We start from the raw sequence: 25,020 nt of genomic DNA on the forward strand, positions 1-25,020 counted from the left end.
TTACAAAACATAAGAATCAAGTGCCAGCATGGGTTACTAAGCCTGCTTCCAAATACGTTAAAATAGTGGATGGCCACGGTGAACACTAAGCAGCACCACGAGTTGATGGAAAATACGCTTTCATGCATAGTACTATCAACAATGGGTCAGAATGGATATAGATGATGAGGAACATCCAGTTTCCAATTAATCAAAGATAGCAGGTGCCGAGTTACATACACCTTGGTTGTAGTTAGAGACTCATAACCTGCAGACTAATGTAACATAGTACTAAGGAATAAAGATTGCAAAAGATATGATGGTCCAAAAGAGTTGAATCATTAGATAGACTCAAGAAAAAAAAAGAACTACAAGTCTTAAAAGAAAAGAAAATCCAATGCAACTAAAAGTTGCAAACGAGAAGAAAAACTGGTTAAATAAGTCCTAAAAATTTCAAAGCGCATAGTCTAATAAAATCGAGAAGAAACATTGTCTTTTTCTTTGGGTAATAACTCATTTCACTCCGTTGAGGAGGGAGCAAACTGATCATCAACGGAAGAAACAGCTGTCGGATTAGCAGAGAGCCTGAGTACATCCAGAGCCATAGCCACTTTGGCCTTAAGAGCTTCAGGTGACTCAAGAAGGTGCAAGATCTCAGCTTGGTCCATCTCCAGCAACATCCCTGTCACTTTGGCCACATGAACTGGCTCCTGCTTTTCCACAAGTGGGTAAAGCTGCTCTCCAAGAATCTGTCATCATTACACAGTTCTCCTTCCATCAGTTACAAGTCTCAGATGTGATGAGAGATTTTACAAAAAGAGACACAAACCTGTGAGTGATTGGCAGGGCTAGCCAATGCCAAGGCAGAAGTGAGCTTAGAAATGGGGAGGAGAGCTGGCCTCTGTTGGTTTTGAGAAGCATTGTGAGAGATCGCAGATGCATCCAATGGTATGATGCCTTGTGGAGCAGATGCTTCCACACGATTCATCATATTACCCACACCTCCCATATATCTTCCATTGTGCTGCATAATCTGCTCGTTCAAAAATAACAACATCCCACACACCAAGTTGAAAAATAACAAACAACCTTGCTAATAGTCATAGAGATGATGATACAAGGATAAAGTTTACATACTTGTGGCTGCTGCTGGAAGTGGTGCTGCATGTTAGGAGCACCACGCCTGAACCCAACACGGGGACCAGGGTGGTTTTGCCTCTGAAGAGGGTAAGGCATCATGTAGTTAGCCGGGCCAGCACCCGGACGCACACCAGGCATGAACTGAAGTTGGTACCCATACCCCATAGGCTGTGAAGGCACCATACCTTGACCGTTCTGGCCCATGTAAATTTGATGGTGTGGCCCTGCAGCTGGCCCACCTGTTGGGTGATGATGGAACCCACCCATTGGTCCATTTGGTCTCATAGAAAACACAGTCTGAAATAAAACATAAAGAAAATCTGAGAACCAGTTTCAGAAAACAAAAGTGATACAGTTCACAGAGAGACAGAGGGATAAGAAACCTGAAGATGAGTCCTCCTCTCTTCCTTGCGTTGAGCAAAAGCAATGTAAAGAGGTTTCCTTCCTATCATCTTCCCATTCATTTCATTCAACTGTATAACCATCAGTACTATTAGTATGTATATTTAAATGTCCAACAGTTTGTTTTTTTTTTTAATTTGAAACTTACAGCTCTTAAAGCTTCTTCAGGATTGGAGTAAGCAACAAAACCAAACCCTCTGCTCAAACCTTCTGGGTTCATCATGACCTAGACATATGATCACAAACAAAATCACTTTAGTTCAGCACTTTATACAACATCAAAACATGTTTTAAAAAAGCTAGAACAAGACCTTGCTTGAGGTCACAGTCCCATACTCAGAGAACATCTCCTTGAGCTTCTCATCATCATTCACACCATCATCAAGATTCTTCACATACAAATTGGTTCCGTTAGACTTCTCCAACCTCTCTTGCTCATACTTCCTCTTCAGCTCCTCTTCCCTCTCAGACTTCTTCTGCGCCCTCCCAACGTACAACACATCCTCACCAAGACTGATCCCATTCATCTTCTCAACCGCTACCGCAGCCGCCTCAGGGCTCTCGAAATTCACAAACCCGAAACACCTCGAGTTCCCACTCTCATCTTTCACCACAACCGCACTGGAGATCTCTCCGTACTTCCCAAACGTCTTCTTGAGCTCCTCGTCAGTGATCTCCTTAGGAAGATTCTTCACGTAGACGTTAGTGAAACGCGGGACCGCACCGCTCTCGCGAGTCCTGTCCTGACGTCGGACAAAGGGTCCCACAAAGACTTGCTTGTCGTTGAGCAGCATCCCGTTGAGCTTGTCGATGGCTGCCTGAGCGGTTTCTTCCTTCTCGTACTGAACGAAGCCGTAGCCTTTCGACTTCCCCGTCCCGTCCATGGCTACCTTGCACGAGAGAATGGTCCCGAAACTCGAGAAGGTGTCGTACAGGGCTTTGTTGTCGATGGTCCCGTCCAGGTTTTTGATGAAAACATTGCCTTTTCCGCTCAGTCTCGTGCTCGGGTCACGGTTCGAACGCATGATCCTGATGGGTCTCTCTCTGATCGGAGTATAGTTCAGAATATCCATTGCTCGCATGGCTGTTACAATAATAATAACATTTTTTTTTAATAATCCATAACCATAACAATCAGTGCTCTAAAAATTGGTGTATATATCCTTGATTAACAAAAGATTATTCTAAAAAAAATGATCTAGAACACTAATCCTCTGTTAAACCTAATTAACTCATGACCAGTTTTTCAGCATTGATAAAATAATAATAAATAATTGAATTCGAAGATTTTAAAAGTACCATCATCGGGATTGGCGAAGTTGACGTAAGCGTATCCAAGAGAACGACGAGTCAAGTCGCGACAAACCCTAACTGTCTGGACAGGAGCCACTTGGTTGAACAGATCCAACAGATGTGCCTCGTTGACACTTTGGTCCAAATCTCCGACGTAGAGGGAGGAGTTAGGGTGCGTTTGTAACGCCTCGGCCGCCGCAGCCGCGACGGCAGCTACCTGAGTCGCGTGAGGAGAGGCGACCGTAGCCGCTGGTTGATTGGGGACTTGATCAACCATCGCTGTCGTCGGGGCAATTCCAGATGCAACCGCCGCCGCCATGTAGTTTAGGGTTTTTTTTCGTGTGTGTGTGTGTGTGTGCGCGAGACAGCGAGAGAGATTGTGATTGTGTGTTTTACGATCTTTTAAATCTTTCTTGAGAATATTTTGCGAGATTTTTATTTATTTGATATTTTGATTTTGATTTTTTTCCTTTTTTGATATCTTCGGAGAAACGGTAAGAGTGTGGAAGATGTGTTGTTGTGTATTTATACATTCGGCTAACTAACGAATCGGTCCGTACGAATCTGAGTTCGAACTGATGTGTCTCTTCGGTTTTGACCGAGTTTTACGTGGGCCCATTAAGCTTAACAAATAACGTACAACGTGGTGCCACGTGTCCTCTTCTTTGGTCTTTTGATATGTTTTTCACTCCATTCTTTTTGTCGCCTTTTATTGTGCATCTTCAAGAGTAACGTGGATATTCAATTTGACTAGATCTAATTATATCCTCTACTTTTGCGTTTCTTATGATTTGACCACTTTACATGCAGGAAAGTACTCTGATAGAAGAGGATGTTACATACCAAAACATAGGTCAAAATCTTATAATTGGTAAAAGAAAACATGAATTGTACTAGACTTTTGTGTTCAAAATATTAAAGAGATAAAGCAATGAGAAACTATTAAGGTTATGAATGGGGGAGGCAGGAGAGAGGCAGTTCATTAGGTGTTGCAGGAGAACTGTTTTTAGCTCCCATTCACTATTTTCTGTCTTTAAAATATATTTTGCAGGAGATCTGTAGGCAGTACATATTTTTTGTCTTTTAGTAAAAAAAAAACAGTTCTCCCACATGCAGTTTTGTTTACTACTCCCTCCGTTTCGAATTATATGTCGTTTTGGAGCAAAATTTTCGTTTCAAAATAAGTGTCGTTTTATGATTTCAATGCAAAATTTATTGACTTTTTAATCTAATCTATTTTTCTATTGGTTGAAATCTAATTAGGTGTATTGGTAATGATGTTTTTATCTAGTAAATATACAAAATTAAATGTTTTATTAATCTGTGTGCCGAAGTCTAGAACGACAAATAAATTGAAACGGAGGGAGTAGTATTTTGTGGTGGTTCAACCATTTTTCTTTTTCTTTTGACCAATAAATAATTTTATTACGAAGTAATAATATATTTGATATTCTTCTATTAAAATTATATTTTACTCAATTTAACTAACAACTTTTACAATACAAAATTCTCACTGTTTACTTATCTTTTTTTTTTGTTATATAAGGTTTAACATTTATCTAAATGATTTATATGAGGTGTGTTTTCTTAATTATGTAAATGTATGATATTGTTCTTATATATATATATATATATATATATATATATGGAAATAGACATATTTGGTTAATTACTAATATTTTCATATTTTAATCTTATAAATACAATGAGTGCAATATTCGTTGTTATTTATTAATATATTATATATTTTATTTTTATTTTTATTATTTAAATATATAATCTATTTTAAATTGTTTTTCTCATTATAAATTGTAATTAGATGTTAAAATCGTGATCCGATTCGATATTAAAATCTGATATTTTTAAATTCAAGTAAAAATTGTAATTTTGAAAAATTATAAAACTTTCATATCTTTCTAATTTCTTTCTAAATAAATTAATTCATATTTTATATAATTTTGTTTTCTATTTTCATATCTTTATATTTTAACAGATATAAAATTATATCAAAATAATTTTATAGATATACTTATATACATGCATTTAATTTAAAGTTAAGTTAAAATTTAATATCAGGTCAGTTCCGTTATAATAAATGTAATAAACTGTTTGATTTGTTTGATCTACATTTGATCCGCTTGATCTGCATGATCTGCACTTGATCTGCTTGATTTGCATGATTTGCTTGATCTGCACCGTTTGATCTGCTTTTACCATTCGAACCCTAAATATTCATGAGAAACATATATAACATGTGTTTGTAAAATGAATAGTTTATTTTCTTAAAACATTAATTAAAATTTTAATTATAATTATAATAAACTATTACTCTGTCTGTTTCACAAAGAGTCACTTAGACATTTTTCACATATATTAAAAATTAATTGAAATGCATTTGTGATATTATCTATTTTACCAATAACATTTTAGATGAATAAATTTATTTATTAGATCAATGAATTTTGTAATTAATATTAAATTGACAGTAAATAGAAGTTGTATTGAAATTCTGAAACAAAATACGACAAAAAATGTTAAAGTAAACACCTAACATGAAAATATTCTTGTATTCAGATTTTCAAATACAATAATTTCTCAACGAGGATGCGTTTTATGATGAGATCTTCAGTGAGAGACTGTGAGTAACAATAACTTCTTCTAACATCCAATGTGAATATGATTCCAACATGTGTGAAAAAGTAGCAGGCAGCTATTTGCTTTTATATGTTAGAATGTTGTTGGTATTTGGAACTAATAGTGAATTCAGATCAAATTGTATTTAACAATTTTTGCTATTTCAATTTGTACATGCCTACTTTTGTAGATGAATTCATTCAATAATTTTTAATAACTTTGTCGGACAGATTATTTGGTTAAAATGTGTTGTCCTTGACCCATATACTGTATCCATTTGTTCACAGTTATTAACATTCAAAATATTAAGTTCGTGTGAAAAGTTACTACATAGAGTCAAATTCTTATAGATTCTTATAGACATTTCCCTATCATTGTCTACCATAACATGATACGACTCTCAATTGAATTTTCAAATGTACCAAGGTCCGACAAAAATATAATCAAGAAAACTAGTGTCCGGTTGTAGTTTTTTTTTTTTTTTGCAACTGTAAGATGTTTCATCAGGACAGTCTTATTACTTTTACTCTACTTTTGGGTTTCCAGAAGATTAATGTAACACCCGTCTCCTCCTCTCTCGAGACCGGCGTGCTACTTACCAAAAAGATACCAAATTAAACCGAATTATTTAAAACCTAAAAATATTAAAAATATTTAATAAAATATATCCACAAGAAATATATCTTTAAAATCAATTATAAAAATATGTCAAATAAGTCGAGTTGAAAATCGAAATAAAATACGACAATCCCAAGACACCATCCGTCCAGATATCCGACTACTCGTCAAGCTCACCTGCAAGGAGAAAAGAGGGGTGAGCAACAGGGGAGTCACTCAGTGAGGTATGGGATGCTAATCCCGAAATCCATAGACCCGGACATAGTACTCGAATAAATATAATTTAACCCTAACATGAGTCAAACACGGTACCTAAAGTACCCATAAAACAAACAATGGTCCTAGCGGGGTGCACTCCCGCTGCCCAATAAAAGGCCAAAAACTCCGCCGACAAAGTGCTCGGTAACACACGCCCGTAGACGATTTATCGACCTCGAAGCCTTGGCACAACAGGTCGACTAAGCTGTGCCGCAGCATCTCCACACCAAATCATCAAATCTACTGGTCCCCGGCCGGCACACAGAATTACGTCTCTGTGGTCGGCTAACATCCTAATCACCTCAATATAAAATATATCTATATATAATCAATTATATGACCAAGCATTGTTAAACCATCTAACACCCTAATTCCATTTTATCAAAGAACCTAAAACTAAGCAAGCAAAGACAGACTCGATTTCACGCAAACGGAACATATTAGAAATTAAATTAGACTTTTCCGAAATTCTAAACCGTGTACGAGAAGTTCAGGAATAGACCCTCACCTTTGCCATATCGGAGAACTAGAAACAAGGCGAAATAACAAGATGACTTGAACAACAAGAAAACTCAAGGTTTCTCCTTGGGTCTTGATCTCTCATCAATGGCGCATAAAGGCAGATCAAACGCATCACATGGCAGTTCGGCAAAAAGCAAGAGATTAATTAATTAAGACCAAGGCTCATGGTTGGAATTACTTGCTTATCAAGAACACAAGGAAAAATAGATTCTCCTATGCATGAACTCACGTTTGACCAAATAACACAGTTAAGAGTCATTAGTATAACATGACATCACGTAAGGGAAGGGAGAGGCCTTACGTTCATCCCATGAACATGAATATAGATCGCATTGGAAAGGACGAGTGGTGATGAGTGCGACATGGATCTCCGGTGACATTCAACTCACGGCTGAACAGCTTACGCCCGCGGTGATAATACGGTGGTCCGGCTTCACCTTCTCTTCTCGTCTCGGTCATGTTCAGCGTCTAAAGGATCCGGTACATAACTTCACCATCATGGCTGCAGCGGCACAGAACGAAGCATGTGATGGTAGGGACTTCACCTCCGGTGAGCGTGGTGACTCTGGTGGTGAAGGACGATGGCTGCGGCAACGAACGAGTGATGATAGTGGCTTCTTTTTTTGATCGCCATTAAAAGAGATGGGTGCGGCTAGGGTAGGGAAGAGGAGGAGATGCATACGTTTTATATATGTATCCAAGTTTGGGTTAAACCAAAATTGGTTTGGTCCAATTTAATTAAAGAGAAAACCAAATCAACTCCGGTTAAGGAAACCGGGTCGTTACAATTCTTCCCCACTTAACTGGAATTCGTCCCGAATTCTAGACGACACCCGAAAGAAACTTCAACGACTATGAAAGAAAGAAGAACACGAGATAAATGAAACGAAATGAAACGAAATGAAACTTGGTCTTCTCCTGCAAAAATAAAAGAGTTCAAAATGCTAATATCTAACGAGTGATACTAAATCGAATGGTGTCGGTTTTATTTTTCAAAACTCCCAATCCCAAACACTTTGAAAATCGTTGAAACACAAGTCCCCATAAATCCCCATCCCGGGTCGGAGCCGGGACGGAACCCGCTCTGATACCAAATTGTAACACCCGTCTCCTCCTCTCTCGAGACCGGCGTGCTACTTACCAAAAAGATACCAAATTAAACCGAATTATTTAAAACCTAAAAATATTAAAAATATTTAATAAAATATATCCACAAGAAATATATCTTTAAAATCAATGATAAAAATATGTCAAATAAGTCGAGTTGAAAATCGAAATAAAATACGACAATCCCAAGACACCATCCGTCCAGATATCCGACTACTCGTCAAGCTCACCTGCAAGGAGAAAAGAGGGGTGAGCAACAAGGGAGTCACTCAGTGAGGTATGGGATGCTAATCCCGAAATCCATAGACCCAGACATAGTACTTCGAATAAATATAATTTAACCCTAACATGAGTCAAACACGGTACCTCAAGTACCCATAAAACAAACAATGGTCCTAGCGGGGTGCACTCCCGCTGCCCAATAAAAGGCCAAAAACTCCGCCGACAAAGTGCTCGGTAACACACGCCCGTAGACGATTTATCGACCTCGAAGCCTTGGCACAACAGGTCGACTAAGCTGTGCCGCAGCATCTCCACACCAAATCATCAAATCTACTGGTCCCCGGCCGGCACACAGAATTACGTCTCTGTGGTCGGCTAACATCCTAATCACCTCAATATAAAATATATCTATATATAATCAATTATATGACCAAACATTGTTAAACCATCTAACACCCTAATTCCATTTTATCAAAGAACCTAAAACTAAGCAAGCAAAGACAGACTCGATTTCACGCAAACGGAACATATTAGAAATTAAATTAGACTTTTCCGAAATTCTAAACCGTGTACGAGAAGTTCAGGAATAGACCCTCACCTTTGCCATATCGGAGAACTAGAAACAAGGCGAAATAACAAGATGACTTGAACAACAAGAAAACTCAAGGTTTCTCCTTGGGTCTTGATCTCTCATCAATGGCGCATAAAGGCAGATCAAACGCATCACATGGCAGTTCGGCAAAAAGCAAGAGATTAATTAATTAAGACCAAGGCTCATGGTTGGAATTACTTGCTTATCAAGAACACAAGGAAAAATAGATTCTCCTATGCATGAACTCACGTTTGACCAAATAACACAGTTAAGAGTCATTAGTATAACATGACATCACGTAAGGGAAGGGAGAGGCCTTACGTTCATCCCATGAACATGAATATAGATCGCATTGGAAAGGACGAGTGGTGATGAGTGCGACATGGATCTCCGGTGACATTCAACTCACGGCTGAACAGCTTACGCCCGCGGTGATAATACGGTGGTCCGGCTTCACCTTCTCTTCTCGTCTCGGTCATGTTCAGCGTCTAAAGGATCCGGTACATAACTTCACCATCATGGCTGCAGCGGCACAGAACGAAGCATGTGATGGTAGGGACTTCACCTCCGGTGAGCGTGGTGACTCTGGTGGTGAAGGACGATGGCTGCGGCAACGAACGAGTGATGATAGTGGCTTCTTTTTTTGATCGCCATTAAAAGAGATGGGTGCGGCTAGGGTAGGGAAGAGGAGGAGATGCATACGTTTTATATATGTATCCAAGTTTGGGTTAAACCAAAATTGGTTTGGTCCAATTTAATTAAAGAGAAAACCAAATCAACTCCGGTTAAGGAAACCGGGTCGTTACAATTAAACTATATATTTCCACTCGCATACACATGAAAACGCATAAAACTATAAAAGTTCAACAGATGCAAATGGAGAGAATGATTGCCCTCTTGCTTCTGAAAGCAAGCAATTTGGCGCCTCAAGGCCATATCAAAGGCCTGGGAAACGACCACGTTTACAAGGGAAACGAGTGTTAAGGTCTCTGACATTACCAGCCACACTTCTTGAAGAAGTCTCTGGTTCTCTTCCTCGCTCGGGTGACAACTATTACTATGCACGCGAGCACCCACGGAGGAAAGTTCCCCATGGAGATGTTGCTCTTGATCCACGCTGGAGGGTCTTTCAATAGAAACGTAATTAACAGCATAACAATTGCGACTCCGAGCACGATTCTTGTAATGGGTTTGAGCAGAGAATCCTGAGAAAGACAAGAAATATTGCAACTTTTATACTTTTTTTCTTCTTCTTATAACAATAGCATCAAAAAAAATATTGAGAGTACTGTCTCGTCCTTTCTAGTTTCTACGTTTGTCTTTGTTGTGTACACCTTTGAGATCCAGAGGTGTGATTCCAAGAAACTATTTACTTGACCAATATCACTAGGACCGGGATTTTGAACCAAACCGAAAAATTTGGTTTCTGGTCCAAGCTCGGTTCAATTAAGTAAGTTTAAAAAAAACGGTTATAGGTTCAGTTTTCTAAAAAAAAAGTTCAACCAAATTCGAACTGAACTAACTATACCAATCATTTTAAATCACAAAACAGAACCAAATGAAATAACAAATTAGACCGAAAGTAACCGAGATCATCGGAGATTACCTGAGGTTCACCGTCGATGTAAACCACGGCACCATCTCTGTAAGGCAACACAGACCAGCCATTCCTAGGGTGACACCGGATAGGGGCGGCTCGACCTCTCTCGACGTTGAAAGCGAAGATGGATTTCAATCCATATTTCTCAAGGATAGATCGAACTTCGAGCTGATTCTGCTCCCAACCGCCGAGATTCGACTTGAACACGTCGATCGGACCTTCTCCACACCGGTATAGATGGATTTCCACCTCCGGAACCTTCGTCGTCGCGGTCCTTGAATTCGATTCCCCGTCGAGCAGCGGTGTAGTCTCTTCGATCTCTTGTTGCGGATCTCTCTCCTCCGTGTTCTCCGGCATTGTTTCTATTGACATGGCTAACGATTCTCGCCGGTCCGATGAAGAGGTTTCTTTTATTAAAAAGAAAACAGAACACAAGTTTTCTGTCTGGAACGACGCGTTTTAATTAGAATGGCTTTCTGTCTGAAAGCAAAACCAATCAGTAAAAGTGGTCGGGCCTCATCATGGGCCTGAACGGAATTAAAACTAAGAAAACATAAACCAAGGCAAACTAAGAAACACACTTGATCAGGTTCCACTTCTTGCACAAATATCCCTCTAGATATGGCGTTATGTTTCCTTAGCTAGTTAATCACATTCTTATGGTTTTGTGACTGCTTAGGAAACCTCAAAAATATATATAAAGTAATCCTTACATCACTTTCTATCATATCAAAGATAATGGCAGGGCTAGACTAAGCTTTTATGAGGGTCAATTTCATAATTGACATACATCATAGAGGTCAATAAACTGAATTTTACAACATTTTTTCAGTTATATCACTAAAATATAAGCAAAATTTTTTTTACACCAAATCCATATGGATCAAGTGATCCACGTGCTATAGAGCTGCCTCCGCCACTGGTTAAAAACCAAGATATAGAAAAGAAGAGAATAACCGAAGGTTTACTTTGGAGAGACGAGAAAAATGGTTTGCACATCTGCGTTCAGCCACCAGCTGAGATCGTACAGATGAGGTTTACCCCAATGGCCCGACAGTTGATGCTCCCTTTCCATCAATCTTAACTTAATAACATTTCTTCTGATTATTAACAGTGTCTTATGTGAATGTCATTTATTTACTTTGTCTCTTATTTCGCCAATGCCAGCATGTGACACCATCTTGTTCTACTGATATGCAACAGAACAATGTGTATTTTAAGGTTGTAGATATATATCTTTTGAAAACGCCTCGACTTCTCCAAAGCTATAGAAATGATCAGTGGTGTTGGTAGGTAGCCTTTGACATTGAATGAAATGAAACGCTAACTATCAGATTATGTAAATTACTTTCAAGATTAGTTCAGCTATTCCCTAAAGATTTTCCATGAACCAAGTTACAAGAGAAGCAGTGAACATACGATGGCAAAAACTTGTGTAATGTAACGAAAATTAGTAAAAAAGAAAGAAAATAAAAACCTAATAAACATTTCAATAATCAAATATTCTAAAAAAGCGGTTTAGAATGACAAATCAGCCAGCCGTAAAAAAATCAATATTACTACGAAACCTTATTTTCAAGTATATATATTTATCGCGTAGCTGCTGTTTCTATTAAAAGTTTTTCTAACATGTTTGGTGTAATTTTTTTTTTTATATATTTACACTGATTTGATATCAAGAAAGTCAGATGTTATAGAAAAAAAAAAAGACTTTCCTCTTTTTTCTTTTTTTTTGTCGGAGACTTTCCTTTTTTACCTGACATAAATAACCTTTCGATGGTACTAAAACTCGCTTTGCCTAATTAATTTCGCTCGTCTTTAATCCCGAGAGCAAAACATAAAAAAAGGTCACACTACTCCCCATTGACGAATTCGAAAAGATCTCCGATAAATCTTCACATCGAAAACTCGTTCGAATTCGAATTCAAATCAAAACATTTATTAGAGGAAGAAGATGAATCCGCGCTTAAACTTCATCATCATCTTCTATTGATTCAATATGGCTTCTTCATCCCAACGACGCTGCGTTTTCGGTACTCACTCTCTCTCTCCCCCTTCCACACATCATCTTCTCCCTCCTTTTGCTTTCCAATAATCGATCTTCATCGTCTCTTTGTTAGTTGGGAACATTCCTTACGACGTCACCGAGGAACAACTCAGAGACATCTGCGGCGAGGTTGGACCCGTTGTCTCCTTTAGGTCAGTAGTTATATCGCCCCATTCTTCAATTAGCCTCCTTAATTGCGTTTTTAGGGTTTTGATTAAAAGAACCCACCTTTTCTTCTTCTTCCTGGTTCAGATTAGTTACCGATAGAGAAACTGGTAAACCTAAAGGCTACGGCTTTTGCGAGTACAAGGACGAAGAGACCGCGCTGAGTGCTCGTCGTAATCTCCAGAGTTACGAAATCAATGGCCGTCAATTAAGAGTTGATTTCGCTGAGAATGACAAAGGAACCGACAAAACCCGAGATCAGGTTCTACTCCCCTCTCTCTCTCTCTCTGGTCTTAAAAATGTTTGCATCTCAGTAAGTTATATAACTAAAGGTTATACCTTTGAATGATTCAGGGTCAAGGAGCTCCTGCTTTGCCTACTACTACTACTACTGGTATGTTTTTTTTGTTTCAGTCCCTGACCATATTTGTCTTTAGAGAAAACATAACTATATATATATCCTTGTTTGTTTATGGCAGAATCTCAAAAGCAGCCTGTAGATTCGAATCTTCATCAGCCGGTTGGTATCAACCTTGCTATATCAGCTGCATCTGTTATGGCCGGTGCGCTTGGTGCTCCCCAGGTTGGTTCTACACAGAGTACACTGCAGGTTCCAGCTACTGATCCTCTGACTCTTCATCTTGCCAACATGTCTAGAAGTCAGCTCTCTGATATTATATCCTCCATTAAGGTGTGAATCTATCAAAAATAGGTTGTTTCGTTAAATATTTACTGACCCGTTATTGAACGGCTGTTAACTGGTTGTGTTCTCAGTTAATGGCTACGCAGAACAAGGAACAAGCTCGACAGTTGTTGGTTTCAAGACCTCAGTTGCTAAAAGCTGTTTTCCTGGTGAGTACTCACCCATACAAATTGTGCTTATTACACCATTTTGTGAACCTATACGTTTGTTTAATGTTGTAGGCACAGATAATGCTTGGGATTGTGAGTCCTCAAGTTGTAAGTTTCCATCTCACTGAGTAGTTTTGTGCGTCTTCTTTCTCTATCTATCTATTATGTCTTAAGAGCGCTATTTCCATTCTTGAATTGAGCAGTTGCAGACGCCAAATATTGTTCAGGCCCCAAATCATAATATGTCAGGGTCGTCCGTTCAGGACACGCAAGTATCTGGTCAGAACCTATTACCGCCACTGGCACAAAGGCCACAGCAGCTTAGTCGACATCCCCATAGTCAGTTTCCCGTTCAACAGTCCTCTAAACAACATTTCAGTCAGATTTCACAACCAGGTCCTTCTTCTGTAAATCCTCCATATAGATCCCAAGTTCAAGGTCTCAGTGAAACCGCTCCACTCCAACGCCAAAAACAAGTGGTTCCAGCTTCCATCAGCATGGGTTATAGTATTCAGACTTCAGTTCCAAATAACGGTATCCAGCCATCTCAAGTACCTCGGCCACCATTGACAAACTCTGTGATGCAGGTGAGTTTCCACAATATCTTTCTTTTTGGAGAATGAAACTATTGGGTTATAAATTCAGTTCAAAAGTATTTGCATAGCTTACCACCATAGTTTTCAAATGTCAACATTATGGTGCACACACCGAAGGTACTCTGCTTTAGTTACCATATCTTACTGGAAAAGTTCATTGATAGTTTGATATGAGTTGCTAATGAGTGGTCAAAGGGAAAGATTCACGCTTTTTTTTTAACTTTTCAAGTTAATAATGAAGTTCATATATAAATGTCTAGTGAGCATCGAAGGGCGTTGAGTGACCCTTTTCATCTTGTTTGTTATTTAGATTTTCTATAAAGATTACTTCACGTCTGTATTTATATACTTTACAGCAAGGTGGGCAAATGGTATCACTAAACTATGGCAAAAGAATAAACAACGAGGGACCTCATGAATCAATAAACAGACCGTCAAAGATGATGAGAGTGGATGAAAGGAGAATCGATCCATTCCATGGAGGGCATGCGTCTAACTCAATGCTTCCAAATCCAGTACAAGTACAAGAGAGAGCGCATCAGGTATACACATCATTTGGAAGTTTAATTGGATGAGAAAATCCTTCACAAACTCCACCCACTGAATCTATTAGTTTGCAAACCTTTGCTCAGTGATAGATTTTCTTTCTCTACAGACACATATCTCCCCGGATGTTCAGTCAACGTTGCTACAGCAAGTAATGAACTTGACACCGGAACAGCTGAGGTTGCTGACTCCAGAGCAACAGCAAGAAGTCATGAAGCTGCAACAAGCTCTCAAGCAGCATTCATAGCATTGAGGTTGTTGTCTTCTATGCAGAGCTGCGTTGTTTTGCTTGGTGATATTTGATCGAATTCTCATTCGGTTTCCTCTTTCTTCTGTCCCACAGGTTGGTTCGTTGGTTCCATTTGATTGAAACTTGCAGAGATGGAAAGAGTTTTCGCACACAGATTACAATAGAAAGAAGAAGGATTCTCTCACTTGAATTGGTGAGTGATTGTATTATTAGTGTAGCATTTATTTTGTGCTGAGTTTGTCTTATAGTCATAGAAATATCCAGCCATCAATAATATAAAAGAGAAAGTTACAAGTCAAAGAAGTCTCAGAACAACTGTGTCGTCTACTCCTCTCTCTCTGTTTTTCTTTCTTTTTTGCTTTAACTAAACCATCCTTCGCTTTCACTTTATATCATGTAGCAACTGGTTAGTACTTCAGTGAATAAACATTTTTATTTCACCAAAGCTTTTACCAATAAAGGGGAATAAAAATAATTCAAGTTGATTTCTCGTTTAAACATGGATCAAACGTGTTTATCTTTCAATCAGCTTAAGTTTGGGAGTCTAAAGTAGATTTCTTTCTAATGTCCTTAAACTTTTATAGCAAGTATTAGTTAAAGTACCAAGTGTTAGTTAGTACATAGTGTTTCCTCGGTCACTAAGCAGATCATGGAAGTTTACATTGTGAACTCCTCTGGAAGTTCCATCTTGGAAAACAGGAGTCAATTGTTTCAGAGCACAACCAAAAACTTTTTAAGGACAAACACGTAGCTGCATTACTAAGATTTTTTTCTAAACCGGTAACAATAACGGAAGCCTATAGAAGTTGTGCAGATATGAATTAGGGAATGTCAACACTCGACAGTTAAAAGTTTAGAGATAGACACCAATGACCAGAGTATACCCCTAAGAGTTACAAAGTCCTAATCCAGCACTTTGAATAGGCCTGCAGAAATTTACCAAACCAAACAGAATCGAATTTTTATTTTACAGTTATTGGTTCAAGTTCAGCTCATTTTGACAGATTTAAATTTTTTTGAGTACTAACGATTTTTAACTTTTAAGCAAATCATACTGATTTATATCAAATCAAGCCCAAACTATATCAAAAAATTAACCGAAATAAGCTAAATTAATTAAAATCACCCCAAGTTTTATTAAGGTAACCCGATTTCAGTTTGGTATGATCTAATAACCGACAAACTGGACCAAAATTTTATGCAAATCGAACTAACCGAACTGAATCAATCGTATAAACCGAACTCGCATGCTTACTCGGACGAACCATGGTGTTGGTATATATACACGTTTTGGTCAGCGGATCAGCGTTTGCGTTTGCGTTTGGAGAAAAAAAAAGCAAATCCACCAAGTAAAATATCTCTCCAATTTTTTCTCAAATTTTCAGATCTCTTAAGACTCTCCTCTGCGTTACTATTGATTGTTCTTCAATTTTTTTAGGATCGGAGTAGTTGTTGTTGATCTAAAAAGCGAAGGATGATGATGGTGGAGGATCTCGGTGTGGAAGCCAAGGAAGCGGCCGTGCGTGAGGTGGCGAAGCTCTTGCCCTTACCCGAGCTTCTCCAATCTATTTCTTCGATCAAAGCCGATTACATCGCTCGTCAACAGGTTCGAAATTGAATCGGCTTTAGCTTAGATTGCACCGAGTATATATCAGTTATCGTTAGGTTCTTATTCCTAAGGTGCTGATGATCACCATAATGATATTATTTTGATTTCTGAATTTCCTCAGGCGAATGATGCACAGCTTAGTACCATGGTTGCTGAGCAGGTGAAGCTTTTTATCTGGTGCTTCCTGTGTATTTGATTATCTTTCGAATCTTATTGTTGTTGTTGATAACTATAGGTTGAACAAGCTGAAGCTGGGCTTGAGGCGCTTTCTGCAGCTGAGAAAACCATCAATGAGCTGCGGGATAACTTCATCTCTATAGACAAGTATATGTTATTAGCTTTGGGTAGAGATTGTGAGAAACGGAGTTTTTTTTTTTAATTGTCCCCCTCTTGTGTGCCACACACAGGCTTTGTCAGGAATGCCAAACTTTGATTGACAATCATGACCAAATTAAGCTGCTTAGTAACGCCAGGAATAATCTTAACAAGACTCTTAAGGTAGGTAGATACGCCCAACGACCACTGCTTCTATTGCTGGGAAAAGTTCTTGTTCAGTGTTGTCAATCTAACTTAATCTGCACTTCTGCATGACCGTCCCTCAGTTATTTAAATGCTCCCAAGTTTATATCAACTTAATTTTTTTTATACCACATTGTTGTTTTCTAGGATGTAGAAGGTATGATGTCAATTTCTGTTGAAGCTGCTGCCGCTCGGGACTCTCTGAGTGATGATAAAGAGATTGTTAACACTTACGAGGTAGCATGACTTCTCTCTTCCAAGCATTTCTGACTGCAGCACTTTTCTAGAACGTGACATAGCATATTTCCTTTTGTTCTTCCTTAGAGACTAACTGCACTCGATGGTAAACGGAGATTTGCCTTAGCAGCTGCTGGAGAAGAGGTTGGGAGGCTTAGGTTTGTATACATTTCCCTTGCTTTGCTTTTGTACTTAGCTCAAGTAGGCCTGAAAGCTTTAATTCCAGAGTTACTAGGGCTGTAAGTGATCACGACTGGAAATGAAGAAACTATGTCTCTGTGCGTATGTAAACGAAGCAGTATATGGAACTGTTGTTCTTTTAGTTGTGCCTGTTGTGATTTGATTCCGCCTCTGGATTCTGGACTATCTTTTCCTTTTACATTTCCACGCACACCTCTGAAGAGTTATTTTGATGTGTTCAGGGAGTATTTTGAAGACGTTGATAGAACATGGGAAACATTCGAGAAGACACTATGGGGTCATGTTTCCAACTTTCACAAACTTTCTAAAGAAAGGTACTTTGCATAAATATATACTTATGCTAAACACCTCTCTATTTAACTTAATTTTTGTTAAGCTCTACAGCCTCATTTTAATATACGATCCTGGTTGGTCTTTGATAAGAATGTGGCTTATAACAAGTTTAATCAAGGAAGAAAGAAATGTCAATAGATGAGAGGGACATAGTACCAATTATTCGATGACTAGATATGAGCATTTATATATGTGAAGACATAGTTTATGTAGTGACATGTTCTCTGTGTTATATACTTATATTGCTAGCCAGATCCTAGGGCTTAAATACGCATTTGGAAGCTCATAACTCTGCTAAGATATCAAATGTTACATATTTTTATTTATTTATTTCAAACATAATGATTAACTACTTTACTCTTGTTACCAATGTATCTCTTTGTTCTACAGTCCTCAAACGCTGGTTCGCGCTTTGAGGTATGATTCCCCACCAACGACGTTCTTCTTATTTGTCTATAGTTATAGTACCAATAATTTTACTTTTCAGTAAGTCTGTTGCAACTTGCAAGAAAATCTATTTTAATATGCAATGAAGATTGTGTATAAAGTTTTCCGGTGATAGTATCAAGATCAGTTCAAATTGGTAAAGTAGTTCATTGAAGTTATTTTACCGTAACTACCATTTTTGGACAAGCAAATTGTCTCTTTCGAAAATCATTCAACACACGTTGCAATATTGTGAATTTTATGCTGGCATTTGAAGTCCTCTAAATATCGGATGATGTCTCCGATGCTAGTATTAACTTACAGTGGACTCTTATTTCAAGGGTTGTTGAAATGCAAGAAATTCTTGACGAACAACTTGCTGAAGAAGCAGCAGAGGCTGAGGGAGAAGGTGCGATGGCATCTGTAGCAAATCCTCGGAGGCCTGGCAAGTGAGTCTATTAAGTTTTTGATTTCTTCTTGATATGTTGTCTCAGAGTCTCTTTCGCTTTTGTACTGTGCATATAACTAAGATAGTTATGTACTTATCTAGTCACCTGAAAAGTAATGGTATTTTGTTGAAGTTCCCATAATCACTCGTGTCATGTCTTATATTTGTTGTGTTTATTCCAGGAAATCTACTACAACGTCAGCTTCGTCGAAGGGTCTTGCACAACAAAAGTTAAAAGTCCAAGGGAAAGGCTACAAGGACAAATGCTACGAACAGATTCGAAAGTCAGTGGAAGATCGATTCGATAGGCTTTTGACGGTGGGACTATCTTTTTGAGAATTTTCATCTGGTGGCATAGCTAAAGTTTTTTTTTTTTTGTGAGGTCGTTCTAACCCTGAATTATTGACCAGCTTGTATTTGAAGATCTGAAAACAGCTTTGGAGGAAGCTCGAATGGTATGAGACTAATTCCCTTGCTTGCATTCGCTTCTTCATCATTGTCTCCTTTTCTTTACCTTTCTGAAGCTTACTAACTTGCTACTTAGGCATTTCAGCAGATCTCCTTTAGTTGATGGAATTAGTTAAAAGTCTTTTCTTTTGATTTTTAATGAATATAGTCGATGGTCTAGTATGTTTTGTATTGTTTCAAAGGTTCCAAATAGACATCACCATTCTATACTGATGTTTCTGTTCCATAGACGTTAATCCCCAGTTTAATTGTTTTATCTTCCAGTTATTATAATGATTGATGCCAACCTCGTTTTATCCTATTATCTTTTTTAAAGTTAACTGGTTTTTAACTTTCTTGCTATTGTGTTTGACAACTAGATTGGAGAGGAACTTGGCGATATATATGACTATGTGGCTCCTTGTTTTCCTCCGAGGTTTTTCCTATATCAACTTCCTTATTTTCTTCCAAAACAATGGCTACAGCTTAGAATCTTATTCCATAACGCCCAAGTAAAAATGATCATCTTAGCAATTCTTTTCTGTTGGCAGATACGAGATATTTCAGCTTATGGTGAACCTGTATACCGAGAGATTCATTCACATGCTCAGATCGCTCAGTGACAGGGCAACCGATCTGACAAATATAGAGATATTAAAGGTGCGGCAAACTTGATTCTCTGTAGTGTTCTTGCATTGTTGTATTGTAACTCAGAACTTTGCATATTTTTCTTTTGGTGTGTTGACTCTGTGTTTCCTGGCTGAGTATGAATGACATTTTTAACCAATCATGCATGATATTCAAGCACTTTTCAAGGCGTTATTTGACAGGGAACACCATTTTAACGGGGGTAGAATTTTGTGGATGCGACATAAACAAATGTTCACCTTTGTATTCATGCCTTAACACAATGCACTCATCAATATGCCTTATTCGTTTTACCTTGTCTCTGTGCATCCAGTATCCTATAGAGAGTGATGTATATTCGCTTTTTCCTATGGATCTTACTAGGTTACTGGTTGGGTAGTAGAGTACCAAGAAAACTTGATTGCACTTGGTGTTGATGATTCACTAGCTCAAGTGTGTTCAGAGAGTGGTTCAATGGATCCTCTAATGAATGCATATGTTGAACGAATGCAAGCTACGACGAAGGTAATGCCATGCACGTTTGACCTCCCCTTCTGGTTTCTGTGGCTTGCAGTTATAATAATTCTTTTTGCTTTAACTTCAGCTGTCAATCCTCTTTGATTGCAGAAATGGTACATGAATATCCTTGAGGCGGATAAGGTGCAACCACCTAAGAAAACAGAGGAAGGAAAATTATACACACCCGCTGCTGTAGATTTATTCAGAATACTTGGAGAGCAAGTGCAAATTGTCAGAGATAATAGCACCGACGTGATGCTATACAGGATTGCGTTAGCTATCATTCAGGCAAGTCAGAGGAGTTGGAAATACATATGTTCCCTAATTTATTTGTTTGGCTATGAACTGAAATGGGTTACAATTGGAGATCATTCATTTTCCTACTCAGGTTTTGTAGTATACGTATGTGATGCAGCTCATATTCAAGATAAATATGATTTATCCATCTTTAAATATTATATTTATTATGTAATTATCTTAGTTATTTAAATATTAAGATAATTACGTCTTAGATAGGTTATATCTGGTAAGTTTATATCCTATCATTTGGTGTTTATCTAGTCGTTGCTTATATAAGTGATTTCTAAACAAGTTCTATAATTTATAGCACTGGAAAAGTATTTTCAAACGCTTTTGATAAAGCAATGAGAAGAGCAATGAGAAGAGTATTCTCAAATCCTAGAAGCTTCTACTCCATCAGTATGCATTTTCTATGTTTTGATTAAGATTGTTGATTACTTCAGGTTATGATCGACTTCCAAGCAGCTGAAAAGCAGAGAGTTGGAGAACCTGCTTCTGACATTGGTTTGGAACCTCTTTGCGCTATGGTATGTCAAAACATACGACTCTTTAAATGGCACTACTATCATTCTCTCATCTTCAATAAAGAATTATATGTTAATACTTCCTACAGATAAACAACAACCTCCGCTGCTATGATCTGGCCATGGAATTGAGTAATAGCACTTTAGAAGCTCTTCCACAGAACTATGCGGAGCAGGTAATCCCACTGCCATTTTCTGATCTTAGTTTCCTAGCAATTTTTCCTTTTGATCGGAAGCGTCAAATTCCACTGCATCATCTCACTATCAGTCCCCACATATAAAAATATGCTTTTCAATTGTGGTGTCTCTGTCAGGTCAATTTTGAAGACACTTGCAAAGGTTTCTTGGAAGTGGCTAAGGTACGTCAAAGATTCTTATTTATCCAAATGTAGTTCTTTCCTTTGTATTGTCTGGCCTTGTAGTTTCACAGATGGTTGTTGAGATCAAAAAGTTAACCTGATCCTTACAATTTTCAAAGTTAAAATATTTAGGTTGGATTTTACATAAGTTGCCATATGGTCTTTTGATCGCAGGAAGCAGTGCATCAAACGGTTCGCGTTATCTTTGAGGATCCAGGAGTTCAGGAGTTACTTGTTAAGCTTTACCAGAAAGGTATCGACCATTCTGCAGGACTAATCTTTGTAGCTTTGTTAATGTATGAATTAGTTTGGGCTTAGTTATCTCATTGTCACTTCTGCTTCTGGTTTCGACTTATTTTCTCAATGTTCAAAATCTGTTATTTATAACACAAATCATTTAAGAGTCAATGACGCTCTTTCATCCTTACTCCTAAAACAGCAATATGGACATCTTATATCTCAGCGAGACTACATATACACTTGATACCTGTTCTCGGCTTTTGGTCCATGTGGTTTTTGTTCTTAACCTTGGCTGTTTACTTAACAGATTGGGCGGAGGGACAGGTTACCGAGTTTCTCGTAGCAACTTTTAGTGATTATTTCACAGATGTGAAAATGTAAGTTTGTTTCCTTTAGTGTAACATAACTTGTAACACTACAACTCTGCTGAGGCCTGGTGGTGAATGATGCAGGTATGTCGAAGAAAGATCGTTCAGAAGATTTGTGGAAGCTTGTCTGGAAGAAACAGTCGTTGTTTATGTTGATCATCTCCTAACACAGGTTCCCCCTATCTATTCTCCTGTATTTTCCTTTCATTTATCATCAGTATGCACACGTACTAAAGCTGGGGTTGTAATTCCAGAAAAACTACATCAAAGAGGAAACTATTGAGCGGATGAGACTGGACGAGGAGGTTCTCATGGATTTCTTTAGGGAGTATATAAGTGCATCTGTAAGTTGTTTGAGTACTTATTAATCTATTTCATTTCGTAGTGCTTCATAACCTGCGGTATTTACTGGCTCTGTGTTACAGAAAGTGGAGAGCAGAATCAGAATAATGAGTGATCTGAGAGAACTTGCATCTGCGGAGAGTCTAGATGCATTTACACTCGTGTACTCGAACATCCTTGAGCACCAGCCTGACTGCCCGGTAAATAAAATATCAAATATACAAAGTCTACTCTTTAATTTTGCAAAGATTATTTCCTCGATATAATAAACTCTTATAATAAATCAATCGTCAGGCCGAGGTTGTGGAGAAGCTTGTTGGACTTCGTGAAGGCATACCAAAGAAAGACACCAAAGAGGTAAACACCAAACTGTTTTTAGGAACAGTGTATGTTTGTGACAACCGTTGTCACATGGATTGCGCGGTCTATGAAACTTCATATATGTCACGGTGTTGAAATTTGAGTAGGAAAGAGACAATAACAGGTGAATTGAAATGGGTTATGGTGTAATTGATGCAGGTGGTACAAGAATGCAAAGAAATATATGAGAACACTTTGGTAGATGGTAACCCTCCAAAGACAGGCTTTGTATTCCCAAGAGTCAAGTGCTTAGCCGCGTCCAAAGGATCTCTCTGGCGAAAACGCATTTAGAACAACGTTCAGCGTTTGCGTTTTCAGCATTTGGCGTTTGCTTCCATCTCCTGTCTCTCTCTTTTTACTTTTTCTTTGCATGATATTTTTTCCTATTAGTTACTTATTCTAATTTTCTTTGATTCTCCCTCAACTTTTGTTTACCTCTTCATGTGGCCCGGAACCTTGATCATTACCATCGTGAATAATTTTATAAATGTTTCACAATTAATAAATTGCAAGCATTATCTTGAAAATGTTTCAAAAATGACTGGTTCTTTTTTTTTCCTCTAACTTTTGTTCTAGAAACCTTTTCATCATAATCAGATAAAGAGTCCACCACATGGGACAAGCCTAATGTGTTATATTTACAGGGTAACAAATATATTTACTTTATGCACTACTCATTGTTTTCATTTAACGGAAACACACAAATTCAATAAAAAGATAAGTTTATGCAAAATTGTATTGTGGAGGAACAGTTTTCAAGATCATATGCCATACTACTCCACAGTGGAACTTGGCCAAATTTTGTATTACCGTCTCTATAGTTTTTTTCCACCAAAATATTCGACAAAACTTAAGGTAGACAACCCAAAATTTTGGAACTCCTTTATCTTAAAATGTGTCGTTTGTTGTTGGTTAAGACAATAATCAAGGTTAAAAGAAGCTAAAACAGTGTTAAATATTATTGTTCCTTCAGGGTTAAAGATACCATATAAAATTGTGTTACAAAATTGTTTTGGTTAAACAAAAATTGTTTTAATTCCATGGATATTAATAAATAAAAACTAAACTTATAACGTTTAAAACTAAATATATAAATTTAATTTTAAAGTTGAGTTTGTTTTCTTTGGTGCTGACCAGTTTAGTTGTTTTCCTTAATGTAGAAGTGAGTGTTCAAATTGAGTGGTGTCATTTTCTCGGGTTGCATCTTTTCAAGTGTCTCATATGATATAATGTTCTTGATGCATGAATGAAGTGTGTGTGTCAGGTTTTATTAGTTTCGTTTATGCAAAAGCATGTAGTTTTGTATCCCTTAGTTGTTCTTTTTTTAAACACATCATTTAATTGTTCATATTCAATTTCTTAGGACTTTTCTTTAACTAGCGGAAACAACATAATATAAGTTTTTCTATATTTATGTTCACCGGTAGATTGAAAAATAGTTTCACTCCTCCTAAACTTATTCTCAATTTTCTTTTTTATCATATTAGTTTTAGAGTCGTCTTGAGTGCATTTTTTATATTGTTTATTTATCTATTTTAGTAAGAGACAGTTTTTTTTCTGTGTTTAATTTCATGTATATGAAATTAGGTTTATGAAGATTTGGAACCTAGACTATGTGTGATATACTGTCTCATGCACTCGAAGCAAATTCGGTGGTAGCATCCAAAACACCGTGAATTTTTCATCCGCTGGCACATCCTTGTAACAGATACCACATGTCTCCACTAAATTCGGTGTATTACATCATTGTCTTTCATTTTGTATGCACTAATTTTGACTTTGAATCAAAATTTAGTTATGACAAACTTAATTTTGAAAAATTATTTGTATTTTACTGTTGCCTAAAGTACTTTTTTCTCCAACACATAAACACAACTTTGAATGTAACAATTAGTATTGTAAAAATGAAGGTACAAGATTCTACACATAATTGAGAACTCTTTCCAATTTAAAATGTTTAAAATGAAGGTATGAGATTCTACACATTTTATTCCTGCATAAAACCCTTCACTTTTGTTTAAGAAGTTTAGAAACCTCTTACCTATTTGTAGAGGTAACAAAACAGTTTACTTTTGATAAAAAAAAAGTAAAGTAAAAAAGTCATGCTATTGCTAACACAACCTAAAATGAAAAAATGAATTTTCATATAAGAATGTTTAATTTGTGATTTTCTTTTCTAAATTTAAGTTATGTTCTAAACTTATCATGTAATCCGAGTTAGCCAATTCAATATCAGTTATATATAATACGATTCAAAAAAATTAAGAGAGATAGATAGTTTACAAATAAATATCAAGTGATTATAAACATTCTCTGTATCTTTTATATTTTTATGCAT

General features: G+C 37.4%; 4 protein-coding genes and 1 long non-coding RNA gene across 5 annotated transcripts; 2 read left to right on the forward strand and 3 right to left on the reverse strand.

Annotated features, from left to right (window-relative positions):
* Nucleotides 1–296: 296 nt before the first annotated feature.
* Nucleotides 297–3,148, reverse strand: LOC108817142 (polyadenylate-binding protein 5). The gene is made up of 7 exons (XM_056990277.1): nucleotides 2,821–3,148; nucleotides 1,833–2,605; nucleotides 1,670–1,747; nucleotides 1,503–1,592; nucleotides 1,117–1,416; nucleotides 809–1,012; nucleotides 297–728 (listed from the first exon to the last, which is right to left on the reverse strand). Exons 1-7 carry the CDS (start codon nucleotides 3,131–3,133, stop codon nucleotides 498–500), a joined length of 1,989 nt encoding a protein of 662 aa, XP_056846257.1. The 5' UTR covers nucleotides 3,134–3,148; the 3' UTR covers nucleotides 297–497.
* Nucleotides 3,149–6,072: 2,924 nt separating this feature from the next.
* On the reverse strand, nucleotides 6,073–9,549 carry LOC130497472 (uncharacterized). The gene is made up of 3 exons (XR_008936468.1): nucleotides 8,774–9,549; nucleotides 6,833–7,764; nucleotides 6,073–6,243 (listed from the first exon to the last, which is right to left on the reverse strand). It is a non-coding gene; the product is annotated as an uncharacterized LOC130497472 (long non-coding RNA).
* A 22-nt stretch (nucleotides 9,550–9,571) lies between these two features.
* On the reverse strand, nucleotides 9,572–10,807 carry LOC108818142 (uncharacterized). The gene is made up of 2 exons (XM_018591022.2): nucleotides 10,374–10,807; nucleotides 9,572–9,972 (listed from the first exon to the last, which is right to left on the reverse strand). Exons 1-2 carry the CDS (start codon nucleotides 10,737–10,739, stop codon nucleotides 9,763–9,765), a joined length of 576 nt encoding a protein of 191 aa, XP_018446524.1. The 5' UTR covers nucleotides 10,740–10,807; the 3' UTR covers nucleotides 9,572–9,762.
* A 1,400-nt stretch (nucleotides 10,808–12,207) lies between these two features.
* LOC108818141 (cleavage stimulating factor 64) lies at nucleotides 12,208–15,268 on the forward strand. Its single transcript, XM_018591021.2, has 11 exons — nucleotides 12,208–12,400; nucleotides 12,488–12,566; nucleotides 12,667–12,841; nucleotides 12,934–12,973; nucleotides 13,059–13,270; nucleotides 13,354–13,431; nucleotides 13,504–13,539; nucleotides 13,635–14,018; nucleotides 14,384–14,569; nucleotides 14,683–14,827; nucleotides 14,917–15,268. Exons 1-10 carry the CDS (start codon nucleotides 12,367–12,369, stop codon nucleotides 14,818–14,820), a joined length of 1,362 nt encoding a protein of 453 aa, XP_018446523.2. The 5' UTR covers nucleotides 12,208–12,366; the 3' UTR covers nucleotides 14,821–14,827; nucleotides 14,917–15,268.
* An 839-nt stretch (nucleotides 15,269–16,107) lies between these two features.
* LOC108818387 (exocyst complex component SEC6) lies at nucleotides 16,108–23,209 on the forward strand. Its single transcript, XM_018591347.2, has 26 exons — nucleotides 16,108–16,172; nucleotides 16,262–16,429; nucleotides 16,554–16,592; nucleotides 16,668–16,756; nucleotides 16,840–16,930; nucleotides 17,099–17,188; nucleotides 17,276–17,346; nucleotides 17,611–17,703; nucleotides 18,113–18,139; nucleotides 18,490–18,597; nucleotides 18,779–18,914; nucleotides 19,007–19,051; nucleotides 19,424–19,479; nucleotides 19,595–19,703; nucleotides 20,055–20,195; nucleotides 20,298–20,477; nucleotides 20,933–21,016; nucleotides 21,103–21,189; nucleotides 21,328–21,372; nucleotides 21,547–21,625; nucleotides 21,920–21,989; nucleotides 22,065–22,152; nucleotides 22,235–22,324; nucleotides 22,406–22,522; nucleotides 22,617–22,679; nucleotides 22,842–23,209. Exons 2-26 carry the CDS (start codon nucleotides 16,298–16,300, stop codon nucleotides 22,971–22,973), a joined length of 2,262 nt encoding a protein of 753 aa, XP_018446849.1. The 5' UTR covers nucleotides 16,108–16,172; nucleotides 16,262–16,297; the 3' UTR covers nucleotides 22,974–23,209.
* The last annotated feature ends 1,811 nt before the right edge of the window (nucleotides 23,210–25,020 follow it).

The sequence above is a fragment of the Raphanus sativus genome, chromosome 7 (assembly GCF_000801105.2).
Source record: "Raphanus sativus cultivar WK10039 chromosome 7, ASM80110v3, whole genome shotgun sequence".
NCBI lineage: Eukaryota > Viridiplantae > Streptophyta > Magnoliopsida > Brassicales > Brassicaceae > Raphanus > Raphanus sativus.

Coding starts and splice junctions, on each gene's coding strand:
- LOC108817142 (XM_056990277.1), bottom strand. CDS start 3,133: ATGGCGGCGGCGGTTGCATCTGGAATTGCCCCGACGACAGCGATGGTT. Junction 1,748..1,832: donor GGACTGTGACCTCAAGCAAG/GTCTTGTTCTAG, acceptor TCATATGTCTAG/GTCATGATGAACCCAGAAGG. Junction 1,417..1,502: donor AGAGGAGGACTCATCTTCAG/GTTTCTTATCCC, acceptor GTTTTATTTCAG/ACTGTGTTTTCTATGAGACC.
- LOC108818142 (XM_018591022.2), bottom strand. CDS start 10,739: ATGTCAATAGAAACAATGCCGGAGAACACGGAGGAGAGAGATCCGCAA. Junction 9,973..10,373: donor ACATCGACGGTGAACCTCAG/GTAATCTCCGAT, acceptor TGTCTTTCTCAG/GATTCTCTGCTCAAACCCAT.
- LOC108818141 (XM_018591021.2), top strand. CDS start 12,367: ATGGCTTCTTCATCCCAACGACGCTGCGTTTTCG. Junction 13,271..13,353: donor ATATTATATCCTCCATTAAG/GTGTGAATCTAT, acceptor TTGTGTTCTCAG/TTAATGGCTACGCAGAACAA. Junction 13,540..13,634: donor GGATTGTGAGTCCTCAAGTT/GTAAGTTTCCAT, acceptor TGAATTGAGCAG/TTGCAGACGCCAAATATTGT.
- LOC108818387 (XM_018591347.2), top strand. CDS start 16,298: ATGATGATGGTGGAGGATCTCGGTGTGGAAGCCAAGGAAGCGGCCGTG. Junction 21,626..21,919: donor TGTTAAGCTTTACCAGAAAG/GTATCGACCATT, acceptor TTTACTTAACAG/ATTGGGCGGAGGGACAGGTT. Junction 22,325..22,405: donor GGGAGTATATAAGTGCATCT/GTAAGTTGTTTG, acceptor TCTGTGTTACAG/AAAGTGGAGAGCAGAATCAG.